The following is a 23826-nucleotide window of genomic DNA, read 5'->3' as shown; positions in this document are numbered from 1 at the left end:
ACACAGTGACACGAGTGATTTTTCCAGGATGAAAAGGGACCAAGCATTTCAGGCAGAGGAGGCATGTCTTTCATCTTCCAGCCAGCTTTGAGAAGCCAAAATTGCCGTTTCTCAATGTGCTTCGTGTTTGGGTCATTTTTCAGCTCCCCTGGGGCTCTGGGCCGCAGTATAAAAGTGGCCCACAACTGCCAGCTCCTCCATCCTCTCCTCGTGCCTTCCTCTGCTCCGGGAAGTTGGTAAGTCTCAGTTCATTTTGCCCCTTGTCTCCCCGGTTGGCAGAACAGTTTTTTGTGGTGAGGGCCTCCCTGGCTCTTGGCGGATGGTCTGGGATGTGGATCGGGACATTGGTTGGTCTCTTGGCCAGCCGAGCTTCTTTCCAAGGCTCAGGTCCTACGGCCAGCACTGCCTAACCGATGACTGGGCACTCCCTCCACCGCCCACCGTTCAGCAATGCTGCTTTTGCACTAATGGCAGGATGAGGAGCTCCCTCAGGAGAGCCAGTGCCACCATTCACGCTGCCTCCGTGGTGGCTGCTGTCTTCAGGAGCCTGTTGCGTTGTGCTCAGCCAGGTCCCCTCCTGAGAGCAGTGGCTGGGAGGAGCCCGACCTGGCAAGACCAGGGCGCTCGAGGGCAGGGCGTTTGGCTGCGTGAACAAACGGGTGCTGGCAGAGGGGCCGATGGCCAGGAAGGTCAGAGCCGATTCCAAGGAGAGGGATCCTCTCGATCTGCAGTAGAAAATCTTCCCCTGCCTAAGGCCACAGCGTCAAGGCTGTGCTCCAGCCACCTGAAAACCCAGCATCCATATTCGCATTCTGGGAAGGGGCTTAAGGAGGACTCTCTCCAGGGGCCTTCCCCACCAAGCCTTCAGGAGCAAGCAGGAGGACTGCAGTGAAATGCCCTCAGGGCCAGCAGGCAATCCCCTGGTAAAGGAGCACCCAGAGGCAGCAGAGCAGCTGGAGGGGGACTGCTCCCGTCCTGTGCGGGGTCCTTGTGAGCAGGGCTCCAGGCTGCAGGATGCCCTGTGCTCCCCTCTGCTGGGAGGTGGGATGGTGCGGGAGGAGGGAAGGCTTTTCCCTGGCCCTGGCCAGGCAGCGCCCGTTGCCAGAGGCGCGGAGCTGGCGCCTGACGGGGCCCGGCAGCTCATGGCCTCTGCTCCCTGTGTGGGTCCCGCAGGCTCTCCTCCCTCCAGCAGACATGTCGTGCTACAGCCCGTGCCTGCCCGCTGCCTGCGGCCCAACCCCGCTCGCCAACAGCTGCAACGAGCCGTGCGTCCTGCGCTGCGCCGACTCCAGCGTTGCCATCCAGCCCTCGCCAGTGCTGGTGACGCTGCCGGGCCCGATCCTCAGCTCCTTCCCGCAGAGCACAGCCGTGGGCTCCAGCGCCTCGGCTGCCGTGGGCAGCTCTCTCAGCGCTGCCAGCGTGCCCATCGCTTCTGGGGGCTCCCTGGGGCTGGGGGGCTATGGCTGGGCAGGGCTGGGCCGGGGGCTCTGCGGGGCTCTGGGACGTGGCAATCTCTTATGCTGAAGCCCCTGCGTTGCCTGCCCCTGCTCCAGCGCCAGCAGCCTCCAGGAAAGCCCTGCACACAGCCCCGAGAGCATGGCTCTGCTCTGCACAGGAGCCCAGCTCCGGCCGCTCCGCCTGCAGGAAGGGGCCCGCGCTGCCCTTCTCTCTCTGCCCAGGAAACCTCTGTCTTCCCTTCCCTTGCTCTGCTTTCCCCTCACTTGCCACCTCTTCCCTGAGCTTTACTCGGCCTCCAAAAGGCATTGCTGAAGTTCTCCTCTGCTCCATTTCCCCTTGATTATCTCAATAAAGACATCGGGCATCAGCTCCGCAACAGAGTCATCTTTCTTCCCTCCTTCCCTCTTCTCCAGTCCCAACCAGCAGAGTATCCAGAATAATTTCTCCCTGGTAAAACTATGGCTTTCTCCATGGTTTCCAGACTTGAGAGAGCCTCCTCTTTTGCCCTTGACATCCCATGGCAATGGAGATTGCCTTTCCACAAGTGCAACGAGCTGGATGCCTGGGTGCTCCATGGCTGTAGCAAGAACCGTTGCTGCCTGGCAAAGGCAGAGTGCAGCGCTCAGAGATCTGGATGGTTGGGAACGCCCCGGCTGTGCCCGGGGAACTTCTGGCCTGAGCAGGCATTTCCTGATAACCTGGAACAGAACTGTCGTTGAACACACACACAGCTGAGGTCAGGATGGAGCTCATGGCCAAAGTCAATCATCTTATGACCCTGTAAGTAATTGTCCCAGGAGAGAGACACTTGGGGCTCTCCTGGACTGCAGTGAGCTGCAGCCAGGTCCCTCCCTCTGAGTGGGGCACCCCTCAGAGTTCATCAACTCTCAAGCTTACATTCTGGTACACGCACCATTGGCCAAGTCTGAGACTCAGATAGGAACCAGGCGCACCCAGGCTCCATCAGGAGTTCAGAAAATGATAGGGGTCTGTGCTGAATGTTGTCATTAAGGGGAGAGTCCCCTTACCCTTGTCACCTTCAATCTCCATACAAATCATTTTAGCTCGCTTCTACCTTGATTTTCCTTTATGCATTCCATTAGACACAAATTGTTGACCAAGTCTGAGACTAAGACAAGATCCAGCCGCACCGAGGCTCTGTCAGGAGTTTAGAAAGCAGGGGGCATCTGTTCTGAACCTCAGGACTCAGCAGCAGGGTCTCCCTTACATCTTAATGCCTTCAGGCCCTATACCAATACTCTTTAGCTCGGTTTCACCTCAATTTCCCTCTCTACACTTCATCTATGTAACAAGTAGTAGAGTGAGCTTTGCCATCAAATTCTGTCAAACAATGCCTTATTTATAAACTGCTCTTGCTAATACCTTTGATGGTCATTTTTTGAGGGACCCTAAAGCAGCCATTTTCCACCACACTCTCCAACATCAAACAGAATAAAAAGCCCTCATCATCAGCAGCAGCAGCAGGAGCAGGACACTGACGAGGTGGCCGAGTGGTGAAGGCGATGGACTGCTAATCCATTGTGCTCTGCACGCGTGGGTTCGAATCCCTTCCTCGTTGGTCAGCTCAGTGTGTGCCCCACATAACATTTTGTTTTGAGATGACAGTGGCCTGGAGAGACCTTGCAAGGTGTTCAAGGGACTCAGCACACACCTCAGCCTCTTCTGTCTGCACCTAGGCAGGAGGAACAAGAAGGGAAACAAGGGAGATCCATAAACTCACAGGAATCTCACTGCCTCCTTGATCCCTGCAATGATGAGAGAGCAGAACACCTGGGAAGTGTTTTACAAGAACAGGTAGCACAGGAAGGTGCCTGGGACTCAGAAGCATGGGTTTCTGAAGGAGAAGTCTTCCTTACCAAGCTGGTAGTCTTCTACAGGGAGGTCACTAGCCTGATAGAGAAGGCAAGAGCAGTGGATGTTGTTCACCTTGCCTTCAGGAAAGCTCAACAGGCGATAGGATCAAAAAAGACCATACAAGTAAAGCACTTTCTGTCACACCACATCTGAAGTCAGATTTTGATGGGAGACATTACTCTTACCTGTTCACAGAGTCTCAGAATCGCTGGGGGTGGAAGGTACCTCCAGAGATCCTTTAATGGCAGCCAACTGCTCCAGCAGGGTCACCTTGAGCTGCTTGCTTAGCACATCATCTAGTTGGGGTTTCAGCATCTCCAGTGATGTTCACCACAGGAACTTTATCCCCCTCTACAGGGAGTAAAAGTTCTGCTTGTGCTGGTCCAGCCAGGTGGCTTTTGGTAAATGTGTATCCCCATGTTTGAAAGTCCCACCACCCATAGCTCCCAGTGTGGTTTTTAACAGCCCATTATACCGTTCGATTCTCCCAGAGGCTGGTGCATGGTAGGGGATGTGCTACACCCGCTCAATGCCGTGCTCTTTGGCCCAAATGTATGAGGTTGTTCTGGAAATGAGTCCCATTGTCTGACTCAGTTCTCTCTGGGGTGCCGTGTCGCCACAAAATCTGTTTCTCAAGGCCCAGGACAGTGTTCCGGGCAGTGGCGTGGGGCACAGCGTACGTTTCCAGCCAGCCGGTGGTTGCTTCTACCACGGTAAGCACATGGCACTTGCCTTGGCGCGTTGATGGGAGTGCGATATAGTCAACCTGCCAGGCCTCCCCATAGTTATACTTCAGCCATCGTCCTCCATACCAGAGAGGCTCTAACCACTTGGCTTGCTCAATTGCAGCACGCTTCACACTCGTGAATAACCTGGGCAATAGTGTCCATTGCTAAATCTGCCCCGTGATCACGGGCCCATCTGTATGGTGCATCTCTGCCCTGATGGCCTGAAGTGTCATGGGCCCACCGGGCCAAAAATAATTCACCCTTATGTTGCCAGGGCTAAAACTAATTCACCCTTACATCGCCAACCTAAATCCATCTGAGCCACTTCAGTCTTAGCAGCTTCATCCACCTGTTGATTGTTCTGGTGTTCCTCAGTGGCCCGACACTTGGGCACACAAGCATCTACGTGGCATACCTACAGCACCAGGTGCTGCACCCGGACAGCGATATCTTGCCACAGAAGAGGCTGAGGTGTGTGTTGAGTCCCTTGAACACCTTGCAAGGTCTCTCCAGGCCACTGTCATCTCAAAACAAAGTGTTATGTGGGGCACACACTGAACTGACCGACGAGGATGGGATTCGAACCCATGCGTGCAGAGCACAATGGATTAGCAGTCCATCGCCTTCACCACTCGGCCACCTCGTCAGTGTCCTCCTGCTGCTGCCACTGATGCTCCTGCAACTGATGCTGGTGATGCTCCTGGCTTTTTATTCTGTTTGACTTTGGAGAGTGTGGTGGAAAAAGACTGCTTTAGGGTCACTCAAAGAAAGGCCATCAAAGGTATTAGCAAGAGCAGTTTATAAATAAGGCATTGTTTGACAGAATTTGATGGCAAGGCTCACTCTACTACTCATTACACAGGTGAAGTTAAGAGAGGAATACCGAGGTGAAACTGAGCTAAAGGGTATTGGTATAGGGCCTGAAGTCATAAAGATATAAGGGAGACCCTGCTGCTGAGTCCTGAGGTTCAGAACAGATGCCCCCTGCTTTCTAAACACCTGATGGAGCCTGGGTGCGCCTGGCTCCTACCTTGTCTCAGGCCTGGCCAATGGTGCATGTAGTGGAATGTGCCCTTGAGAGTTTATGAACTCTGAGGGGTGCCCCAGTCAGAGGGAGCGACCTGGTTGCAGCTCACTGCAGTCCAGGAGAGCCCCAGGTGTCTCTCTCCTGGGACAATTACTTACAGACTCATATGATATAATAGGCATCACAGAAACATGGTGGGATGGCTCCTGTGACTGGAGTGTTGGAATGGAAGGCTACAGGCTCTTTAGAAAGGACAGGCCCAGCAGGCAGGTGAAGGGGAGTTGCCCTGTATGCTAGGGGTAGGCTGGAGAGTATGGAACTCTGTCTGGGGACAGGTGATCACTTAACAGAGAGTTTGTGGGTCAGGGTTAAAGGGAAAACAGCGATGGTAGACATTACTGTGGGGATCCGTTACAGACCGCCTGATCAAGGAGAACCTGCAGATGAAGCACTCTACAGACAGATAGGAAAAGCCTCACGCTCGCAGGCCCTTGTTCTCATGGGGGACTTCAACCACCCTGACATCTGTTGGAGCGACGGTGCTGCCCGGCACAAGCAATCCAGGAGGTTCCTCGATTGTGTGGAAGGGAACTTCCTTCTGCAAGTAATAGAGGAGCCGACAAGGAGAGGTGCCATGCTTGAGCTCGTGCTCACCAACAGGGAAGGGCTGGTTGGAAATGTGATGCTCCAGGGCAGCCTTGGATGCAGCGATCACGAGATGGTCGAATTTGAGATCCTCAGGACAGTGAGAAGGGCATGCAGCAAGCTCACTGCCCTGGACTGTGAGAGAGCAGACTTTGGCCTCTTCAGGAGCCTGCTTAGTAAGGTTCCATGGGATATAGGCCTGGAGGGCAGGGGGGCCCAAGACTGTTGGTTGGTATTCAAGGATCGCCTACGGCAAGCTCAGGAGTGCTGCATCCTAACTAGAAGGAAGTGCAGCAGGAGGGCCAGGAGACCTCCTTGGATGGATAAGGAGCTGCTGAGGAAAATTCAAAGGAATAACAAGGCTTATAAAAGGTGAAAGCAAGGACAGGCGGCTGGGATGAATACAGGAATGTTGTCTGGGAAGCTAGGGACCAGGTTAGGAAGGTTAAGGCCCGGTTAGAATTAAACTTGGCTAGGGATGTTAAGGATAACAGGAAGGGATTCTATAGGTACGTAGCGAATAAAAAGCAGACTAGGGACAACGCAGGCACCCTCCGGAAGCTATCGGGAGAACTGGCTACACAGGATTTGGAGAAGGCTGAAGTTCTGAACGACTTCTTTGCCTCGGTCTTCACTGGCAAAGGCTCTGACGACACCACCCAAGTCTTGGAAGGTAGATACAGGGACTGTGAGAATGAAGACCTTGGGCCCACTGTAGGAGAGGATGTAGTTTGAGACTGTCTTAAAAACCTGAATGTGCACAAGTCTGTGGGACCTGATGGAATCCATCCGCGGGTCCTGAAGGAGCTGGCGAATGAACTTGCTAAGCCACTGGCCATCATGTTTGAAAAATCATGGCAGTCAGGTGAAGTTCCCGACGACTGGAAAAAGGGAAATATAACCCCCATTTTCAAGAAGTGGAAAATGGAAGACCCGGGGAATTACAGAGCAGTCAGTCTCACCTCTGTGCCTGGTAAAATCTTGGAGCACATCCGCCTGGAAGGCATGCTAAGGCACATGAAAAACAACAAGGTGCTTGGTGACAGCCAGCATGGCTTCACTAAGGGGAAATCCTGCCTGACCAATTTGCTGGCCTTCTGTTTTGGTGCTACAGAACTGATGGAGAGGGGTAGAGCAGTTGATGTCATCTACATGGACTTGTGCAAAGTGTTCGACACTGTCCCACATGACATCCTTGTCTCTAAATTTGAGAGACATCAATTTGATGGATGGACCAGTCGGTGGATAAAGAACTGGCTGGATGGCCGCACACAAAGAGTTGTGGTCAATGGCTCGATGTCGGGCTGCAGACCAGTAATGAGTGGTGTTCCTTAGGGACTGGTGTTGGGACTGGTTTTCTTTAACATCTTTGTTGGTGACATGGACAGTGGGATTGAGTGCGCCCTCAGCAAGTCTGCCGATGACACCAAGCTGTGTGGTCCGGTTGACACGCTGGAGGGAAGGGATGCCATCCAGAGGGACCTCGACACACTTGTGAGGTGGGCTGATGCCAACCTCATGAAGTTCAACCATGACAAGTGCAAGGTCCTACACCTGGGTCGGAGCAATCCCAGGCACAGCTACAGACTGGGCAAAGAAGAGATTCAGAGCAGCCCTGCAGAGAAGGACTTGGGGGTGCTGGTCAATGAGAAAATGAACATGAGCCTGGTCCTGTGTGTGCTCGCAGCCCAGAAAGCCAACCGTATCCTGGGCTGCATCAAAAGGAGCATGACCAGTAGGCCGAAGGATGTGATCCTGCCCCTCTACTCTGCTCTTGTGAGACCTCACCTGGAGCACTGTGTGCAGTTCTGGTGTCCTCAACATAAAAAGGACATGGAACTGCTGGAACAAGTCCAGAGGAGGCCACGAGGATGATCAGGGGACTGGAGCACCTCCAATACAAAGACAGGCTGAGAAAGTTGGGGCTGTTCAGCCTGGAGAAGAGAAAGCTGCGTGGAGACCTCATAGCAGCCTTCCAGTACCTGAAGGGGGCCTATAGGGATGCTGGGGAGGGACTCTTCGTCAGGGACTGTAGTGACAGGACAAGGGGTAACGGGTTAAAACTTAAACAGGGGAAGTTTACATTGGATCTAAGGAAGAAATTCTTTACTGTAATGGTGGTGAGGCACTTCAATGAGTTGCCCAGGGAGGTTGTGAGTGCTCCATCCCAGGCAGTGTTCAAGGCCAGGTTGGACGAAGCCTTGGGTTGTATGGTTTAGTGTGAAGTGTCCCTGCCCATGGCAGGGGGGTTGGAACTGGATGACCTTGAGGTCCTTTCCAAGCCTTAATATTCTATGATTCTATGATCCTATGATCCTATAAGATGATTTGCTTTAACCATGAGTTCCACCCTGACCTCAGCTCTGTGTGTGTTCCACGACAGTTCTGTTCCAGGATGTCAGGAAATGCCTGCTCAGCCCAGAAGTTCCCCGGGCACAGCCGGGGCGTTCCCAACCATCCAGATCTCTGCGCGCTCCACTCTGCCTTTGCCAGGCAGCAACGGTTCTTGCTACAGCCATAGAGCACCCAGGCATCCAGCTCGTTGCACTTGTGGAAAGGCAATCTCCATTGCCATGGGATGTCAAGGGCAAAAGAGGAGGCTCTCTCAAGTGCTGAAACCACGGAGAAAGCCATAGTTTTACCGAGGGAGGAAGGGTTCTGCATACTCTGCTGGTTGGGACTGGAGAAGAGGGAAGGAGGGAAGAAAGATGACTCTGTTGCGGAGCTGATGCCCGATGTCTTTACTGAGATAATCAAGGGGAAATGGAGCAGAGGAGAACTTCAGCAATGCCTTTTGGAGGCCGAGTAAAGCTCAGGGAAGAGGTGGCAAGTGAGGGGAAAGCAGAGCAAGGGAAGGGAAGACAGAGGTTTCCTGGGCAGAGAGAGAAGGGCAGCGCGGGCCCCTTCCTGCAGGCGGAGCGGCCGGAGCTGGGCTCCTGTGCAGAGCAGAGCCACGCTCTCGGGGCTGTGTGCAGGGCTTTCCTGGAGGCTGCTGGCGCTGGAGCAGGGGCAGGCAACGCAGGGGCTTCAGCATAAGAGATTGCCACGTCCCAGAGCCCCGCAGAGCCCCCGGCCCAGCCCTGCCCAGCCATAGCCCCCCAGCCCCAGGGAGCCCCCAGAAGCGATGGGCACGCTGGCAGCGCTGAGAGAGCTGCCCACGGCAGCCGAGGCGCTGGAGCCCACGGCTGTGCTCTGCGGGAAGGAGCTGAGGATCGGGCCCGGCAGCGTCACCAGCACTGGCGAGGGCTGGATGGCAACGCTGGAGTCGGCGCAGCGCAGGACGCACGGCTCGTTGCAGCTGTTGGCGAGCGGGGTTGGGCCGCAGGCAGCGGGCAGGCACGGGCTGTAGCACGACATGTCTGCTGGAGGGAGGAGAGCCTGCGGGACCCACACAGGGAGCAGAGGCCATGAGCTGCCGGGCCCCGTCAGGCGCCAGCTCCGCGCCTCTGGCAACGGGCGCTGCCTGGCCAGGGCCAGGGAAAAGCCTTCCCTCCTCCCGCACCATCCCACCTCCCAGCAGAGGGGAGCACAGGGCATCCTGCAGCCTGGAGCCCTGCTCACAAGGACCCCGCACAGGACGGGAGCAGTCCCCCTCCAGCTGCTCTGCTGCCTCTGGGTGCTCCTTTACCAGGGGATTGCCTGCTGGCCCTGAGGGCATTTCACTGCAGTCCTCCTGCTTGCTCCTGAAGGCTTGGTGGGGAAGGCCCCCGGAGAGAGTCCTCCTTAAGCCCCTTCCCAGAATGCGAATATGGATGCTGGGTTTTCAGGTGGCTGGAGCACAGCCTTGACGCTGTGGCCTTAGGCAGGGGAAGATTTTCTACTGCAGATCGAGAGGATCCCTCTCCTTGGAATCGGCTCTGACCTTCCTGGCCATCGGCCCCTCTGCCAGCACCCGTTTGTTCACGCAGCCAAACGCCCTGCCCTCGAGCGCCCTGGTCTTGCCAGGTCGGGCTCCTCCCAGCCACTGCTCTCAGGAGGGGACCTGGCTGAGCACAACGCAACAGGCTCCTGAAGACAGCAGCCACCACGGAGGCAGCGTGAATGGTGGCACTGGCTCTCCTGAGGGAGCTCCTCATCCTGCCATTAGTGCAAAAGCAGCATTGCTGAACGGTGGGCGGTGGAGGGAGTGCCCAGTCATCGGTTAGGCAGTGCTGGCCGTAGGACCTGAGCTCGGCTGGCCAAGAGACCAACCAATGTCCCGATCCACATCCCAGACCATCCGCCAAGAGCCAGGGAGGCCCTCACCACAAAAAACTGTTCTGCCAACCGGGGAGACAAGGGGCAAAATGAACTGAGACTTACCAACTTCCCGGAGCAGAGGAAGGCACGAGGAGAGGATGGAGGAGCTGGCAGTTGTGGGCCACTTTTATACTGCGGCCCAGAGCCCCAGGGGAGCTGAAAAATGACCCAAACACGAAGCACATTGAGAAACGGCAATTTTGGCTTCTCAAAGCTGGCTGGAAGATGAAAGACATGCCTCCTCTGCCTGAAATGCTTGGTCCCTTTTCATCCTGGAAAAATCACTCGTGTCACTGTGTTGATAGCAATTGTGGTTCTCCCGCAGACCAGCGCTCCTTTGAGGAACCATTCCAGGTGCTGGGGAAGCCTTGGGGCAGATTGAGGCCATGACTGGGTGTTGTGCAGGTCCTGCCCTTCCTGGGCAACACGGCCACTGCTTACTTAGCACTCTGCCTGTGGAGCCAGCCTGAAGGGCACTCAGAAGGGTCTCCCTGTGGTGGGCTCTGGCTGGCCCTGAGCAAGACCAGTGCCTGCAGGCTATGGAGATGCTCAGAGCCCAGCCAAACCCCTGCAGGATGGCTGCTGTGCTGAGGGGACCGGGAGCGCCGGGGTGGGTGGGAGGTGATGGTCAAACAAAGGCCTCCTGAGCTGGGGAAGGAAACCCTCTCCTGAGCAGGAGCAGTGGCTCAGCACGTCCTGGAGAGCGATGTGGGAACCGTTGACTCATGCCTGAGTGTGAGCCATCGCCAAGTGGACCTGTTGGCTTCGGCACACTCTTCCCCAAGAAAACAACGCTCCTCCTTGCAACACTGGAGGGTGGCTTGTTCAGGTCACTGGACCCGGAGGGTCCGGCTTGTTTTGCCCAGCTCAGGGACATGTGGGCACCTTTGGGGCCCTTTAATGGCAAGGTGGCAGCAGCAGTCACCCGAAAGTGCTGAGCCACTCTGAGAGACCTCAGCTCCGCCTCGGGGTGAATCAGCCATGCCCTGGCACCAGGGGCTCTGGGGCAAATGGCTTCAGATGTGCAGAGGTGCAGCCTCACATCCGCGTTCCTGCAGACATGCAGCTTTTTGCACAGCGCTGTCAGGACTGTCAGCGTCTTGCCCAACCACCTGGGGACTCCTTGCAACCCTGCCGTGCTCCTGGGTGAAACAGCAGCCACAGGAGGACAGCACAGACGGGCCCTGACGCTCCCACTCAGAGAGGTTTCCGGAGCGCAGACCAGGGGGAGGCAGGCAGCGAGCACCGTGCCCGGTGCTCTCCTCCTTGGCCTGGCCCTGCCCCGCTGCTGCATGCAGAAGGGTGGGAGCCATTCCTGTGCCACGAGGAGCCCGGCCTTGCCTGTGCCTGAGCAGGGCTGAGGCAGCTGCAGAGGGCACACGCATCCACCTGCCTCAGCAGCCGTGTGGAGCGCCCGAGGCCAGGAAGCGCACACCACAGGCCCGCACTTGCTCCCCGGGAAGCCTTCTGCTTTGAAGTGCAGGCACCAGAGGACACGTCCTTCCCAGGCCGGGCAAGGGCACCCAAAGGGGAAAGCACTCTCAGCCAAATGCCCATGGGTTTGCTCCTCTGCCCCTTTGAGCTGCCACCCAAGGGCCTGACGACTCACTTTGGGAATGAGAATTTGGGGGCTGAGAAATGACACATTGCCCTGCAGCAGCACCTTTCCCCCTCCAGCCTTTTCAGCCCTGCTTTGAGGCCACCTCTAGGAACGCTCCCAGGGCCCCCCTCATTCACACAACGGTGCTTCTCTCCGTCCCACAAAGGGTCCTTCTTTGGCCTTCACCTTCCAACCACCTCTGGGGATCTGAGTTCCCTTCTTTCTGTGTCCCTCGCCCAGAAAGGCGTCCGGCCGGGGCCTGGCTGCTCACTGAGCCCTTCCATGGCCCTGCGGGACCGGTGCTCCTCAGCCTCAGCCCTTCCACAGGTGACCCAGGCGAGTGCCCTTCAGCAGCAGCGCTCCGCAGCTCAAGGCCAGCCTGAGAGGGGCCCTCACGCTCCCCGGCAAGGATGCGCACGGCTCTCACACAGGGCTGGAGCTACTGAAACCCTTTCTGGAGCCTGGCGGGGACCTCCATGGCCGTTGCTTTGAGGAGCAGCATCGGATGCATCACGGCTGCGCTCTCGCCCAAGGGGGAAATGCAAATCAGACCTTTCAGATGAAAGGGACAATTCTCCATCTCATGGCGGTGCTTTGCTAACCTCAAATTGCTGTTTGTTAACGTGCTTCACAAAGGCACACGTGTTCCACGTGTCCCGAGGCGCTGGCTCCCTGTATAAAAGGCCGTGCCACTCCAGGCCCTTCCATCCGCAGCTCTTCCCTTGCTTTCCTCGTGGACTCGGTACGTCTGAACTCCCCTCTTCTCTTCCTGCTTGCTACGGGGGGACTGCTCCCGTCTTGTGCGGGGTCCTTGTGAGCAGGGCTCCAGGCTGCAGGATGCCCTGTGCTCCCCTCTGCTGGGAGGTGGGATGGTGCGGGAGGAGGGAAGGCTTTTCCCTGGCCCTGGCCAGGCAGCGCCCGTTGCCAGAGGCGCGGAGCTGGCGCCTGACGGGGCCCGGCAGCTCATGGCCTCTGCTCCCTGTGTGGGTCCCGCAGGCTCTCCTCCCTCCAGCAGACATGTCGTGCTACAGCCCGTGCCTGCCCGCTGCCTGCGGCCCAACCCCGCTCGCCAACAGCTGCAACGAGCCGTGCGTCCTGCGCTGCGCCGACTCCAGCGTTGCCATCCAGCCCTCGCCAGTGCTGGTGACACTGCCGGGCCCGATCCTCAGCTCCTTCCCGCAGAGCACAGCCGTGGGCTCCAGCGCCTCGGCTGCCGTGGGCAGCTCTCTCAGCGCTGCCAGCGTGCCCATTGCTTCTGGGGGCTCCCTGGGGCTGGGGGGCTATGGCTGGGCAGGGCTGGGCCGGGGGCTCTGCGGGGCTCTGGGACGTGGCAATCTCTTATGCTGAAGCCCCTGCGTTGCCTGCCCCTGCTCCAGCGCCAGCAGCCTCCAGGAAAGCCCTGCACACAGCCCCGAGAGCGTGGCTCTGCTCTGCACAGGAGCCCAGCTCCGGCCGCTCCACCTGCAGGAAGGGGCCCGCTCTGCCCTTCTCTCTCTGCCCAGGAAACCTCTGTCTTCCCTTCCCTTGCTCAGCTTTCCCCTCACTTGCCGCCTCTTCCCTGAGCTTTACTCGGCCTCCAAAAGGCATTGCTGAAGTTCTCCTCTGCTCCATTTCCCCTTGATTATCTCAATAAAGACATCGGGCATCAGCTCCGCAACAGAGTCATCTTTCTTCCCTCCTTCCCTCTTCTCCAGTCCCAACCAGCAGAGTATGCAGAACCCTTCCTCCCTCGGTAAAACTATGGCTTTCTCCATGGTTTCCGGACTTGAGAGAGCCTCCTCTTTTGCCCTTGACATCCCATGGCAATGGAGATTGCCTTTCCACAAGTGCAACGAGCTGGATGCCTGAGCGCTCCATGGCTGTAGCAAGAACCGTTGCTGCCTGGCAAAGGCAGAGTGGAGCGCGCAGAGATCTGGATGGTTGGGAACGCCCCGGCTGTGCCCGGGGAACTTCTGGGCTGAGCAGGCATTTCCTGACAACCTGGAACAGAACTGTCGTGGAACACACACACAGCTGAGGTCAGGATGGAGCTCATGGCCAAAGTCAATCATCTTATGACCCTGTAATAATTGTCCCAGGAGAGAGACACTTGGGGCTCTCCTGGACTGCAGTGAGCTGCAGCCAGGTCACTCCCTCTGAGTGGGGCACCCCTCAGAGTTCATAAACTCTCAAGCTTACATTCTGGTACACGCACCATTGGCCAAGTCTGAGACTCAGAGAGGAACCAGGCGCACCCAGGCTCCATCAGGAGTTCAGAAAATGATAGGGGTCTGTGCTGAATGTTGTCATTAAGGGGAGTCCCCTTACCCTTGTCACCTTCAATCTCCATACAAATCATTTTAGCTCTCTTCTACCTTGATTTTCCTTTATGCATTCCATTAGACACAAATTGTTGACCAAGTCTGAGACTAAGACAAGATCCAGCCACACCCAGGCTCTGTCAGGAGTTTAGAAAGCAGGGGGCATCTGTTCTGAACCTCAGGACTCAGCAGCAGGGTCTCCCTTACATCTTAATGCCTTCAGGCCCTATACCAATACTCTTTAGCTCGGTTTCACCTCAATTTCCCTCTCTACATTTCATCTATGTAACAAGTAGTAGAGTGAGCTTGGCCATCAAATTCTGTTCAATTATGCCTTATTTATAAACTGCTCTTGCTAGTACCTTTGATGGTCATTTTTTGAGGGACCCTAAAGCAGCCATTTTCCACCACACTCTCCAACGTCAAACAGAATAAAAAGCCCTCATCATCAGCAGCAGCAGCAGGAGCAGGACACTGACGAGGTGGCCGAGTGGTGAAGGCGATGGACTGCTAATCCATTGTGCTCTGCACGCGTGGGTTCGAATCCCTTCCTCGTTGGTCAGCTCAGTGTGTGCCCCACATAACACTTTGGTTTGAGATGACAGTGGCCTGGAGAGACCTTGCAAGGTGTTCAAGGGACTCAGCACACACCTCAGCCTCTTCTGTCTGCACCTAGGCAGGAGGAACAAGAAGGGAAACAAGGGAGATCCATAAACTCACAGGAATCTCACTGCCTCCTTGATCCCTGCTATGATAAGAGAGCAGAACACCTGGGAAGTGTTTTACAAGAACAGGTAGCACAGGAAGGTGCCTGGGACTCAGAAGCATGGGTTTCTGAAGGAGAAATCTTCCTTACCAAGCTGGTAGTCTTCTACAGGGAGGTCACTAGCCTGATGGAGAAGGCAAGAGCAGTGGATGTTGTTCACCTTGCCTTCAGGAAAGCTCAACAGGTGATAGGATCAAAAAGGACCATACAAGTAAAGCACTTTCTGTCACACCACATCTGAAGTCAGATTTTGATGGGAGACATTACTCTTACCTGTTCACAGAGTCTCAGAATCGCTGGGGGTGGAAGGGACCTCCAGAGATCCTTTAATGGCAGCCAACTGCTCCAGCAGGGTCACCTTGAGCTGCTTGCTTAGCACATCATCTAGTTGGGGTTTCAGCATCTCCAGTGATGTTCACCACAGGAACTTTATCCCCCTCTACAGGGAGTAAAAGTTCTGCTTGTGCTGGTCCAGCCCTGCTGGCACATCCCCTCGTGTTGACCAACCAGGTGGCTTTGGGTAAATGTGTATCCCCATGTTTGAAAGTCCCACCACCCATAGCTCCCAGTGTGGTTTTTAACAGCCCATTATACCGTTCGATTCTCCCAGAGGCTGGTGCATGGTAGGGGATGTGCTACACCCGCTCAATGCCGTGCTCTTTGGCCCAAATGTATGAGGTTGTTCTGGAAATGAGTCCCATTGTCTGACTCAGTTCTCTCTGGGGTGCCGTGTCGCCACAAAATCTGTTTCTCAAGGCCCAGGACAGTGTTCCGGGCAGTGGTGTGGAGCACAGCGTACGTTTCCAGCCAGCCGGTGGTTGCTTCTACCACGGTAAGCACATGGCACTTGCCTTGGCGCGTTGATGGGAGTGCGATATAGTCAACCTGCCAGGCCTCCCCATAGTTATACTTCAGCCATCGTCCTCCATACCAGAGAGGCTCTAACCACTTGGCTTGCTCAATTGCAGCACGCTTCACACTCGTGAATAACCTGGGCAATAGTGTCCATTGCTAAATCCGCCCCGGGATCACGGGCCCATCTGTATGGTGCATCTCTGCCCTGATGGCCTGAAGTGTCATGGGCCCACCGGGCCAAAAATAATTCACCCTTATGTTGCCAGGGCTAAAACTAATTCACCCTTACATCGCCAACCTAAATCCATCTGAGCCACTTCAGTCTTTGCTAAGATCCACCTGTTGATCGTTCTGGTGTTCCTCAGTGGCCCGACCCTTGGGCACACAAGCATCTACGTGGCATACCTACAGCACCAGGTGCTGCACCCGGGCAGCGATATCTTGCCACAGAAGAGGCTGAGGTGTGTGCTGAGTCCCTTGAACACCTTGCAAGGTCTCTCCAGGCCACTGTCATCTCAAAACAAAGCGTTATGTGGGGCACACACTGAACTGACCGACGAGGATGGGATTCGAAGCCACGCGTGCAGAGCACAATGGATTAGCAGTCCATCGCCTTCACCACTCGGCCACCTCGTCAGTGTCCTCCTGCTGCTGCCACCACTGATGCTCCTGCAACTGATGCTGGTGATGCTCCTGGCTTTTTATTCTGTTTGACTTTGGAGAGTGTGGTGGAAAAAGACTGCTTTAGGGTCACTCAAAGAAAGGCCATCAAAGGTATTAGCAAGAGCAGTTTATAAATAAGGCATTGTTTGACAGAATTTGATGGCAAGGCTCACTCTACTACTCATTACACAGGTGAAGTTAAGAGAGGAATACCGAGGTGAAACTGAGCTAAAGGGTATTGGTATAGGGCCTGAAGTCATAAAGATATAAGGGAGACCCTGCTGCTGAGTCCTGAGGTTCAGAACAGATGCCCCCTGCTTTCTAAACACCTGATGGAGCCTGGGTGCGCCTGGCTCCTACCTTGTCTCAGGCCTGGCCAATGGTGCATGTAGTGGAATGTGCCCTTGAGAGTTTATGAACTCTGAGGGGTGCCCCAGTCAGAGGGAGCGACCTGGTTGCAGCTCACTGCAGTCCAGGAGAGCCCCAGGTGTCTCTCTCCTGGGACAATTACTTACAGACTCATATGATATAATAGGCATCACAGAAACATGGTGGGATGGCTCCTGTGACTGGAGTGTTGGAATGGAAGGCTACAGGCTCTTTAGAAAGGACAGGCCCAGCAGGCAGGTGAAGGGGAGTTGCCCTGTATGCTAGGGGTAGGCTGGAGAGTATGGAACTCTGTCTGGGGACAGGTGATCACTTAACAGAGAGTTTGTGGGTCAGGGTTAAAGGGAAAACAGCGATGGTAGACATTACTGTGGGGATCCGTTACAGACCGCCTGATCAAGGAGAACCTGCAGATGAAGCACTCTACAGACAGATAGGAAAAGCCTCACGCTCGCAGGCCCTTGTTCTCATGGGGGACTTCAACCACCCTGACATCTGTTGGAGCGACGGTGCTGCCCGGCACAAGCAATCCAGGAGGTTCCTCGATTGTGTGGAAGGGAACTTCCTTCTGCAAGTAATAGAGGAGCCGACAAGGAGAGGTGCCATGCTTGAGCTCGTGCTCACCAACAGGGAAGGGCTGGTTGGAAATGTGATGCTCCAGGGCAGCCTTGGATGCAGCGATCACGAGATGGTCGAATTTGAGATCCCCAGGACAGTGAGAAGGGCATGCAGCAAGCTCACTGCCCTGGACTGCGAGAGAGCAGACTTTGGCCTCTTCAGGAGCCTGCTTAGTAAGGTTCCATGGGATATAGGCCTGGAGGGCAGGGGGGCCCAAGACTGTTGGTTGGTATTCAAGGATCGCCTACGGCAAGCTCAGGAGTGCTGAATCCTAACTAGAAGGAAGTGCAGCAGGAGGGCCAGGAGACCTCCTTGGATGGATAAGGAGCTGCTGAGGAAAATTCAAAGGAATAACAAGGCTTATAAAAGGTGAAAGCAAGGACAGGCGGCTGGGATGAATACAGGAATGTTGTCTGGGAAGCTAGGGACCAGGTTAGGAAGGTTAAGGCCCGGTTAGAATTAAACTTGGCTAGGGATGTTAAGGATAACAGGAAGGGATTCTATAGGTACGTAGCGAATAAAAAGCAGACTAGGGACAACGCAGGCCCCCTCCGGAAGCTATCGGGAGAACTGGCTACACAGGATTTGGAGAAGGCTGAGCTTCTGAACGACTTCTTTGCCTCGGTCTTCACTGGCAAAGGCTCTGACGACACCACCCAAGTCTTGGAAGGTAGATACAGGGACTGTGAGAATGAAGACCTTGGGCCCACTGTAGGAGAGGATGTGGTTTGAGACTGTCTTAAAAACCTGAATGTGCACAAGTCCATGGGACCTGATGGAATCCATCCGCGGGTCCTGAAGGAGCTGGCGAATGAACTTGCTAAGCCACTGGCCATCATGTTTGAAAAATCATGGCAGTCAGGTGAAGTTCCCGACGACTGGAAAAAGGGAAATATAACCCCCATTTTCAAGAAGTGGAAAATGGAAGACCCGGGGAATTACAGAGCAGTCAGTCTCACCTCTGTGCCTGGTAAAATCTTGGAGCACATCCGCCTGGAAGGCATGCTAAGGCACATGAAAAACAACAAGGTGCTTGGTGACAGCCAGCATGGCTTCACTAAGGGGAAATCCTGCCTGACCAATTTGCTGGCCTTCTGTTTTGGTGCTACAGAACTGATGGAGAGGGGTAGAGCAGTTGATGTCATCTACATGGACTTGTGCAAAGTGTTCGACACTGTCCCACATGACATCCTTGTCTCTAAATTTGAGAGACATCAATTTGATGGATGGACCAGTCGGTGGATAAAGAACTGGCTGGATGGCCGCACACAAAGAGTTGTGGTCAATGGCTCGATGTCGGGCTGCAGACCAGTAATGAGTGGTGTTCCTTAGGGACTGGTGTTGGGACTGGTTTTCTTTAACATCTTTGTTGGTGACATGGACAGTGGGATTGAGTGCGCCCTCAGCAAGTCTGCCGATGACACCAAGCTGTGTGGTCCGGTTGACACGCTGGAGGGAAGGGATGGCATCCAGAGGGACCTCGACACGCTTGTGAGGTGGGCTGATGCCAACCTCATGAAGTTCAACCATGACAAGTGCAAGGTCCTACACCTGGGTCGGAGCAATCCCAGGCACAGCTACAGACTGGGCAAAGAAGAGATTCAGAGCAGCCCTGCAGAGAAGGACTTGGGGGTGCTGGTCAATGAGAAAATGAACATGAGCCTGGTCCTGTGTGTGCTCGCAGCCCAGAAAGCCAACCGTATCCTGGGCTGCATCAAAAGGAGCATGACCAGTAGGCCGAAGGATGTGATCCTGCCCCTCTACTCTGCTCTTGTGAGACCTCACCTGGAGCACTGTGTGCAGTTCTGGTGTCCTCAACATAAAAAGGACATGGAACTGCTGGAACAAGTCCAGAGGAGGCCACGAGGATGATCAGGGGACTGGAGCACCTCCAATACAAAGACAGGCTGAGAAAGTTGGGGCTGCTCAGCCTGGAGAAGAGAAAGCTGCGTGGAGACCTCATAGCAGCCTTCCAGTACCTGAAGGGGGCCTATAGGGATGCTGGGGAGGGACTCTTCGTCAGGGACTGTAGTGACAGGACAAGGGGTAACGGGTTAAAACTTAAACAGGGGAAGTTTACATTGGATCTAAGGAAGAAATTCTTTACTGTAATGGTGGTGAGGCACTTCAATGAGTTGCCCAGGGAGGTTGTGAGTGCTCCATCCCAGGCAGTGTTCAAGGCCAGGTTGGACGAAGCCTTGGGTTGTATGGTTTAGTGTGAAGTGTCCCTGCCCATGGCAGGGGGGTTGGAACTGGATGACCTTGAGGTCCTTTCCAAGCCTTAATATTCTATGATTCTATGATCCTATGATCCTATAAGATGATTTGCTTTAACCATGAGTTCCACCCTGACCTCAGCTGTGTGTGTGTTCCACGACAGTTCTGTTCCAGGATGTCAGGAAATGCCTGCTCAGCCCAGAAGTTCCCCGGGCACAGCCGGGGCGTTCCCAACCATCCAGATCTCTGCGCGCTCCACTCTGCCTTTGCCAGGCAGCAACGGTTCTTGCTACAGCCATAGAGCACCCAGGCATCCAGCTCGTTGCACTTGTGGAAAGGCAATCTCCATTGCCATGGGATGTCAAGGGCAAAAGAGGAGGCTCTCTCAAGTGCTGAAACCACGGAGAAAGCCATAGTTTTACCGAGGGAGGAAGGGTTCTGCATACTCTGCTGGTTGGGACTGGAGAAGAGGGAAGGAGGGAAGAAAGATGACTCTGTTGCGGAGCTGATGCCCGATGTCTTTATTGAGATAATCAAGGGGAAATGGAGCAGAGGAGAACTTCAGCAATGCCTTTTGGAGGCCGAGTAAAGCTCAGGGAAGAGGTGGCAAGTGAGGGGAAAGCAGAGCAAGGGAAGGGAAGACAGAGGTTTCCTGGGCAGAGAGAGAAGGGCAGCGCGGGCCCCTTCCTGCAGGCGGAGCGGCCGGAGCTGGGCTCCTGTGCAGAGCAGAGCCACGCTCTCGGGACTGTGTGCAGGGCTTTCCTGGAGGCTGCTGGCGCTGGAGCAGGGGCAGGCAACGCAGGGGCTTCAGCATAAGAGATTGCCACGTCCCAGAGCCCCGCAGAGCCCCCGGCCCAGCCCTGCCCAGCCATAGCCCCCCAGCCCCAGGGAGCCCCCAGAAGCGATGGGCACGCTGGCAGCGCTGAGAGAGCTGCCCACGGCAGCCGAGGCGCTGGAGCCCACGGCTGTGCTCTGCGGGAAGGAGCTGAGGATCGGGCCCGGCAGCGTCACCAGCACTGGCGAGGGCTGGATGGCAACGCTGGAGTCGGCGCAGCGCAGGACGCACGGCTCGTTGCAGCTGTTGGCGAGCGGGGTTGGGCCGCAGGCAGCGGGCAGGCACGGGCTGTAGCACGACATGTCTGCTGGAGGGAGGAGAGCCTGCGGGACCCACACAGGGAGCAGAGGCCATGAGCTGCCGGGCCCCGTCAGGCGCCAGCTCCGCGCCTCTGGCAACGGGCGCTGCCTGGCCAGGGCCAGGGAAAAGCCTTCCCTCCTCCCGCACCATCCCACCTCCCAGCAGAGGGGAGCACAGGGCATCCTGCAGCCTGGAGCCCTGCTCACAAGGACCCCGCACAGGACGGGAGCAGTCCCCCTCCAGCTGCTCTGCTGCCTCTGGGTGCTCCTTTACCAGGGGATTGCCTGCTGGCCCTGAGGGCATTTCACTGCAGTCCTCCTGCTTGCTCCTGAAGGCTTGGTGGGGAAGGCCCCCGGAGAGAGTCCTCCTTAAGCCCCTTCCCAGAATGCGAATATGGATGCTGGGTTTTCAGGTGGCTGGAGCACAGCCTTGACGCTGTGGCCTTAGGCAGGGGAAGATTTTCTACTGCAGATCGAGAGGATCCCTCTCCTTGGAATCGGCTCTGACCTTCCTGGCCATCGGCCCCTCTGCCAGCACCCGTTTGTTCACGCAGCCAAACGCCCTGCCCTCGAGCGCCCTGGTCTTGCCAGGTCGGGCTCCTCCCAGCCACTGCTCTCAGGAGGGGACCTGGCTGAGCACAACGCAACAGGCTCCTGAAGACAGCAGCCACCACGGAGGCAGCGTGAATGGTGGCACTGGCTCTCCTGAGGGAGCTCCTCATCCTGCCATTAGTGCAAAAGCAGCATTGCTGAACGGTGGGCGGTGGAGGGAGTGCCCAGTCATCAGTTAGGCAGTGCTGGCCGTAGGACCTGAGCCTTGGAAAGAAGCTCGGCTGGCCAAGAGACCAACCAATGTCCCGATCCACATCCCAGACCATCCGCCAAGAGCCAGGGAGGCCCTCACCACAAAAAACTGTTCTGCCAACCGGGGAGACAAGGGGCAAAATGAACTGAGACTTACCAACTTCCTGGAGCAGAGGAAGGCACGAGGAGAGGATGGAGGAGCTGGCAGTTGTGGGCCACTTTTATACTGCGGCCCAGAGCCCCAGGGGAGCTGAAAAATGACCCAAACATGAAGCACGTTGAGAAATGGCAATTTTGGCTTCTCAAAGCTGGCTGGAAGATGAAAGACATGCCTCCTCTGCCTGAAATGCTTGGTCCCTTTTCATCCTGGAAAAATCACTCGTGTCACTGTGTTGATAGCAATTGTGGTTCTCCCGCAGACCAGCGCTCCTTTGAGGTCCCATTCCAGGTGCTGGGGAAGCCTTGGGGCAGATTGAGGCCATGACTGGGTGTTGTGCAGGTCCTGCCCTTCCTGGGCAACATGGCCACTGCTTACTTAGCACTCTGCCTGTGGAGCCAGCCTGAAGGGCACTCAGAAGGGTCTCCCTGTGGTGGGCTCTGGCTGGCCCTGAGCAAGACCAGTGCCTGCAGGCTATGGAGATGCTCAGAGCCCAGCCAAGCCCCTGCAGGATGGCTGCTGTGCTGAGGGGACCGGGAGCGCCGGGGTGGGTGGGAGGTGATGGTCAAACAAAGGCCTCCTGAGCTGGGGAAGGAAACCCTCTCCTGAGCAGGAGCAGTGGCTCAGCACGTCCTGGAGAGCGATGAAGGAGCCGTTGACTCATGCCTGAGTGTGAGCCATCGCCAAGTGGACCTGTTGGCTTCGGCACACTCTTCCCCAAGAAAACAACGCTCCTCCTTGCAACACTGGAGGGTGGCTTGTTCAGGTCACTGGACCCGGAGGGTCCGACTTGTTTTGCCCAGCTCAGGGACATGTGGGCACCTTCGGGGCCCTTTAATGGCAAGGTGGCAGCAGCAGTCACCCGAAAGTGCTGAGCCACTCTGAGAGACCTCAGCTCCGCCTCGGGGTGAATCAGCCATGCCCTGGCACCAGGGGCTCTGGGGCAAATGGCTTCAGATGTGCAGAGGTGCAGCCTCACATCCGCGTTCCTGCAGACATGCAGCTTTTTGCACAGCGCTGTCAGGACTGTCAGCGTCTTGCCCAACCACCTGGGGACTCCTTGCAACCCTGCCGTGCTCCTGGGTGAAACAGCAGCCACAGGAGGACAGCACAGACGGGCCCTGACGCTCCCACTCAGAGAGGTTTCCGGAGCGCAGACCAGGGGGAGGCAGGCAGCGAGCACCGTGCCCGGTGCTCTCCTCCTTGGCCTGGCCCTGCCCCGCTGCTGCATGCAGAAGGGTGGGAGCCATTCCTGTGCCACGAGGAGCCCGGCCTTGCCTGTGCCTGAGCAGGGCTGAGGCAGCTGCAGAGGGCACACGCATCCACCTGCCTCAGCAGCCGTGTGGAGCGCCCGAGGCCAGGAAGCGCACACCACAGGCCCGCACTTGCTCCCCGGGAAGCCTTCTGCTTTGAAGTGCAGGCACCAGAGGACACGTCCTTCCCAGGCCGGGCAAGGGCACCCAAAGGGGAAAGCACCCTCAGCCAAATGCCCATGGGTTTGCTCCTCTGCCCCTTTGAGCTGCCACCCAAGGGCCTGACGACTCACTTTGGGAATGAGAATTTGGGGGCTGAGAAATGACACATTGCCCTGCAGCAGCACCTTTCCCCCTCCAGCCTTTTCAGCCCTGCTTTGAGGCCACCTCTAGGAACGCTCCCAGGGCCCCCCTCATTCACACAACGGTGCTTCTCTCTGTCCCACAAAGGGTCCTTCTTTGGCCTTCACCTTCCAACCACCTCTGGGGATCTGAGTTCCCTTCTTTCTGTGTCCCTCGCCCAGAAAGGCGTCCGGCCGGGGCCTGGCTGCTCACTGAGCCCTTCCGTGGCCCTGCGGGACCGGTGCTCCTCAGCCTCAGCCCTTCCACAGGTGACCCAGGCGAGTGCCCTTCAGCAGCAGCGCTCCGCAGCTCAAGGCCAGCCTGAGAGGGGCCCTCACGCTCCCCGGCAAGGATGCGCACGGCCCTCACACAGGGCTGGAGCTACTGAAACCCTTTCTGGAGCCTGGCGGGGACCTCCATGGCCGTTGCTTTGAGGAGCAGCATCGGATGCATCACGGCTGCGCTCTCGCCCAAGGGGGAAATGCAAATCAGACCTTTCAGATGAAAGGGACAATTCTCCATCTCATGGCGGTGCTTTGCTAACCTCAAATTGCTGTTTGTTAACGTGCTTCACAAAGGCACACGTGTTCCACGTGTCCCGAGGCGCTGGCTCCCTGTATAAAAGGCCGTGCCACTCCAGGCCCTTCCATCCGCAGCTCTTCCCTTGCTTTCCTCGTGGACTCGGTACGTCTGAACTCCCCTCTTCTCTTCCTGCTTGCTACGGGGGGACTGCTCCCGTCCTGTGCGGGGTCCTTGTG

General features: G+C 56.4%; 4 protein-coding genes and 4 non-coding genes across 8 annotated transcripts; 4 read left to right on the top strand and 4 right to left on the bottom strand.

Moving 5' to 3' along the window:
• The first annotated feature begins 1155 nt into the window (after positions 1-1155).
• On the top strand, positions 1156-1524 carry LOC136021529 (beta-keratin-related protein). The gene has a single exon (XM_065693846.1). The coding sequence runs from the start codon at positions 1195-1197 to the stop codon at positions 1522-1524; it is 330 nt and encodes a 109-aa protein (XP_065549918.1). The 5' UTR covers positions 1156-1194.
• A 1431-nt stretch (positions 1525-2955) lies between these two features.
• Positions 2956-3037, top strand: TRNAS-GCU (transfer RNA serine (anticodon GCU)). Its single transcript has one exon. It is a non-coding gene; the product is annotated as a tRNA-Ser (tRNA).
• Positions 3038-4625: 1588 nt separating this feature from the next.
• Positions 4626-4707, bottom strand: TRNAS-GCU (transfer RNA serine (anticodon GCU)). The gene has a single exon. It is a non-coding gene; the product is annotated as a tRNA-Ser (tRNA).
• A 3913-nt stretch (positions 4708-8620) lies between these two features.
• On the bottom strand, positions 8621-9129 carry LOC136021513 (beta-keratin-related protein). Its single transcript, XM_065693825.1, has one exon. It carries the CDS (start codon positions 9088-9090, stop codon positions 8761-8763), a length of 330 nt encoding a protein of 109 aa, XP_065549897.1. The 5' UTR covers positions 9091-9129; the 3' UTR covers positions 8621-8760.
• A 3460-nt stretch (positions 9130-12589) lies between these two features.
• On the top strand, positions 12590-12919 carry LOC136021608 (beta-keratin-related protein). Its single transcript, XM_065694027.1, has one exon. It carries the CDS (start codon positions 12590-12592, stop codon positions 12917-12919), a length of 330 nt encoding a protein of 109 aa, XP_065550099.1.
• Positions 12920-14348: 1429 nt separating this feature from the next.
• Positions 14349-14430, top strand: TRNAS-GCU (transfer RNA serine (anticodon GCU)). Its single transcript has one exon. It is a non-coding gene; the product is annotated as a tRNA-Ser (tRNA).
• Positions 14431-16047: 1617 nt separating this feature from the next.
• On the bottom strand, positions 16048-16129 carry TRNAS-GCU (transfer RNA serine (anticodon GCU)). The gene has a single exon. It is a non-coding gene; the product is annotated as a tRNA-Ser (tRNA).
• A 4056-nt stretch (positions 16130-20185) lies between these two features.
• Positions 20186-20554, bottom strand: LOC136021519 (beta-keratin-related protein). Its single transcript, XM_065693834.1, has one exon. The coding sequence runs from the start codon at positions 20513-20515 to the stop codon at positions 20186-20188; it is 330 nt and encodes a 109-aa protein (XP_065549906.1). The 5' UTR covers positions 20516-20554.
• Between the last annotated feature and the right edge of the window lie 3272 nt (positions 20555-23826).

This window comes from Lathamus discolor, chromosome 13, assembly GCF_037157495.1.
Source record: "Lathamus discolor isolate bLatDis1 chromosome 13, bLatDis1.hap1, whole genome shotgun sequence".
Lineage (NCBI taxonomy): Eukaryota > Metazoa > Chordata > Aves > Psittaciformes > Psittacidae > Lathamus > Lathamus discolor.
This window is presented reverse-complemented; position numbering and strand designations above follow the sequence as displayed.

Bases quoted from the DNA above. Each gene is read 5' to 3' on its own strand.
- LOC136021529 (XM_065693846.1), top strand. From the start codon at position 1,195: ATGTCGTGCTACAGCCCGTGCCTGCCCGCTGCCTGCGGCCCAACCCCG.
- LOC136021513 (XM_065693825.1), bottom strand. From the start codon at position 9,090: ATGTCGTGCTACAGCCCGTGCCTGCCCGCTGCCTGCGGCCCAACCCCG.
- LOC136021608 (XM_065694027.1), top strand. From the start codon at position 12,590: ATGTCGTGCTACAGCCCGTGCCTGCCCGCTGCCTGCGGCCCAACCCCG.
- LOC136021519 (XM_065693834.1), bottom strand. From the start codon at position 20,515: ATGTCGTGCTACAGCCCGTGCCTGCCCGCTGCCTGCGGCCCAACCCCG.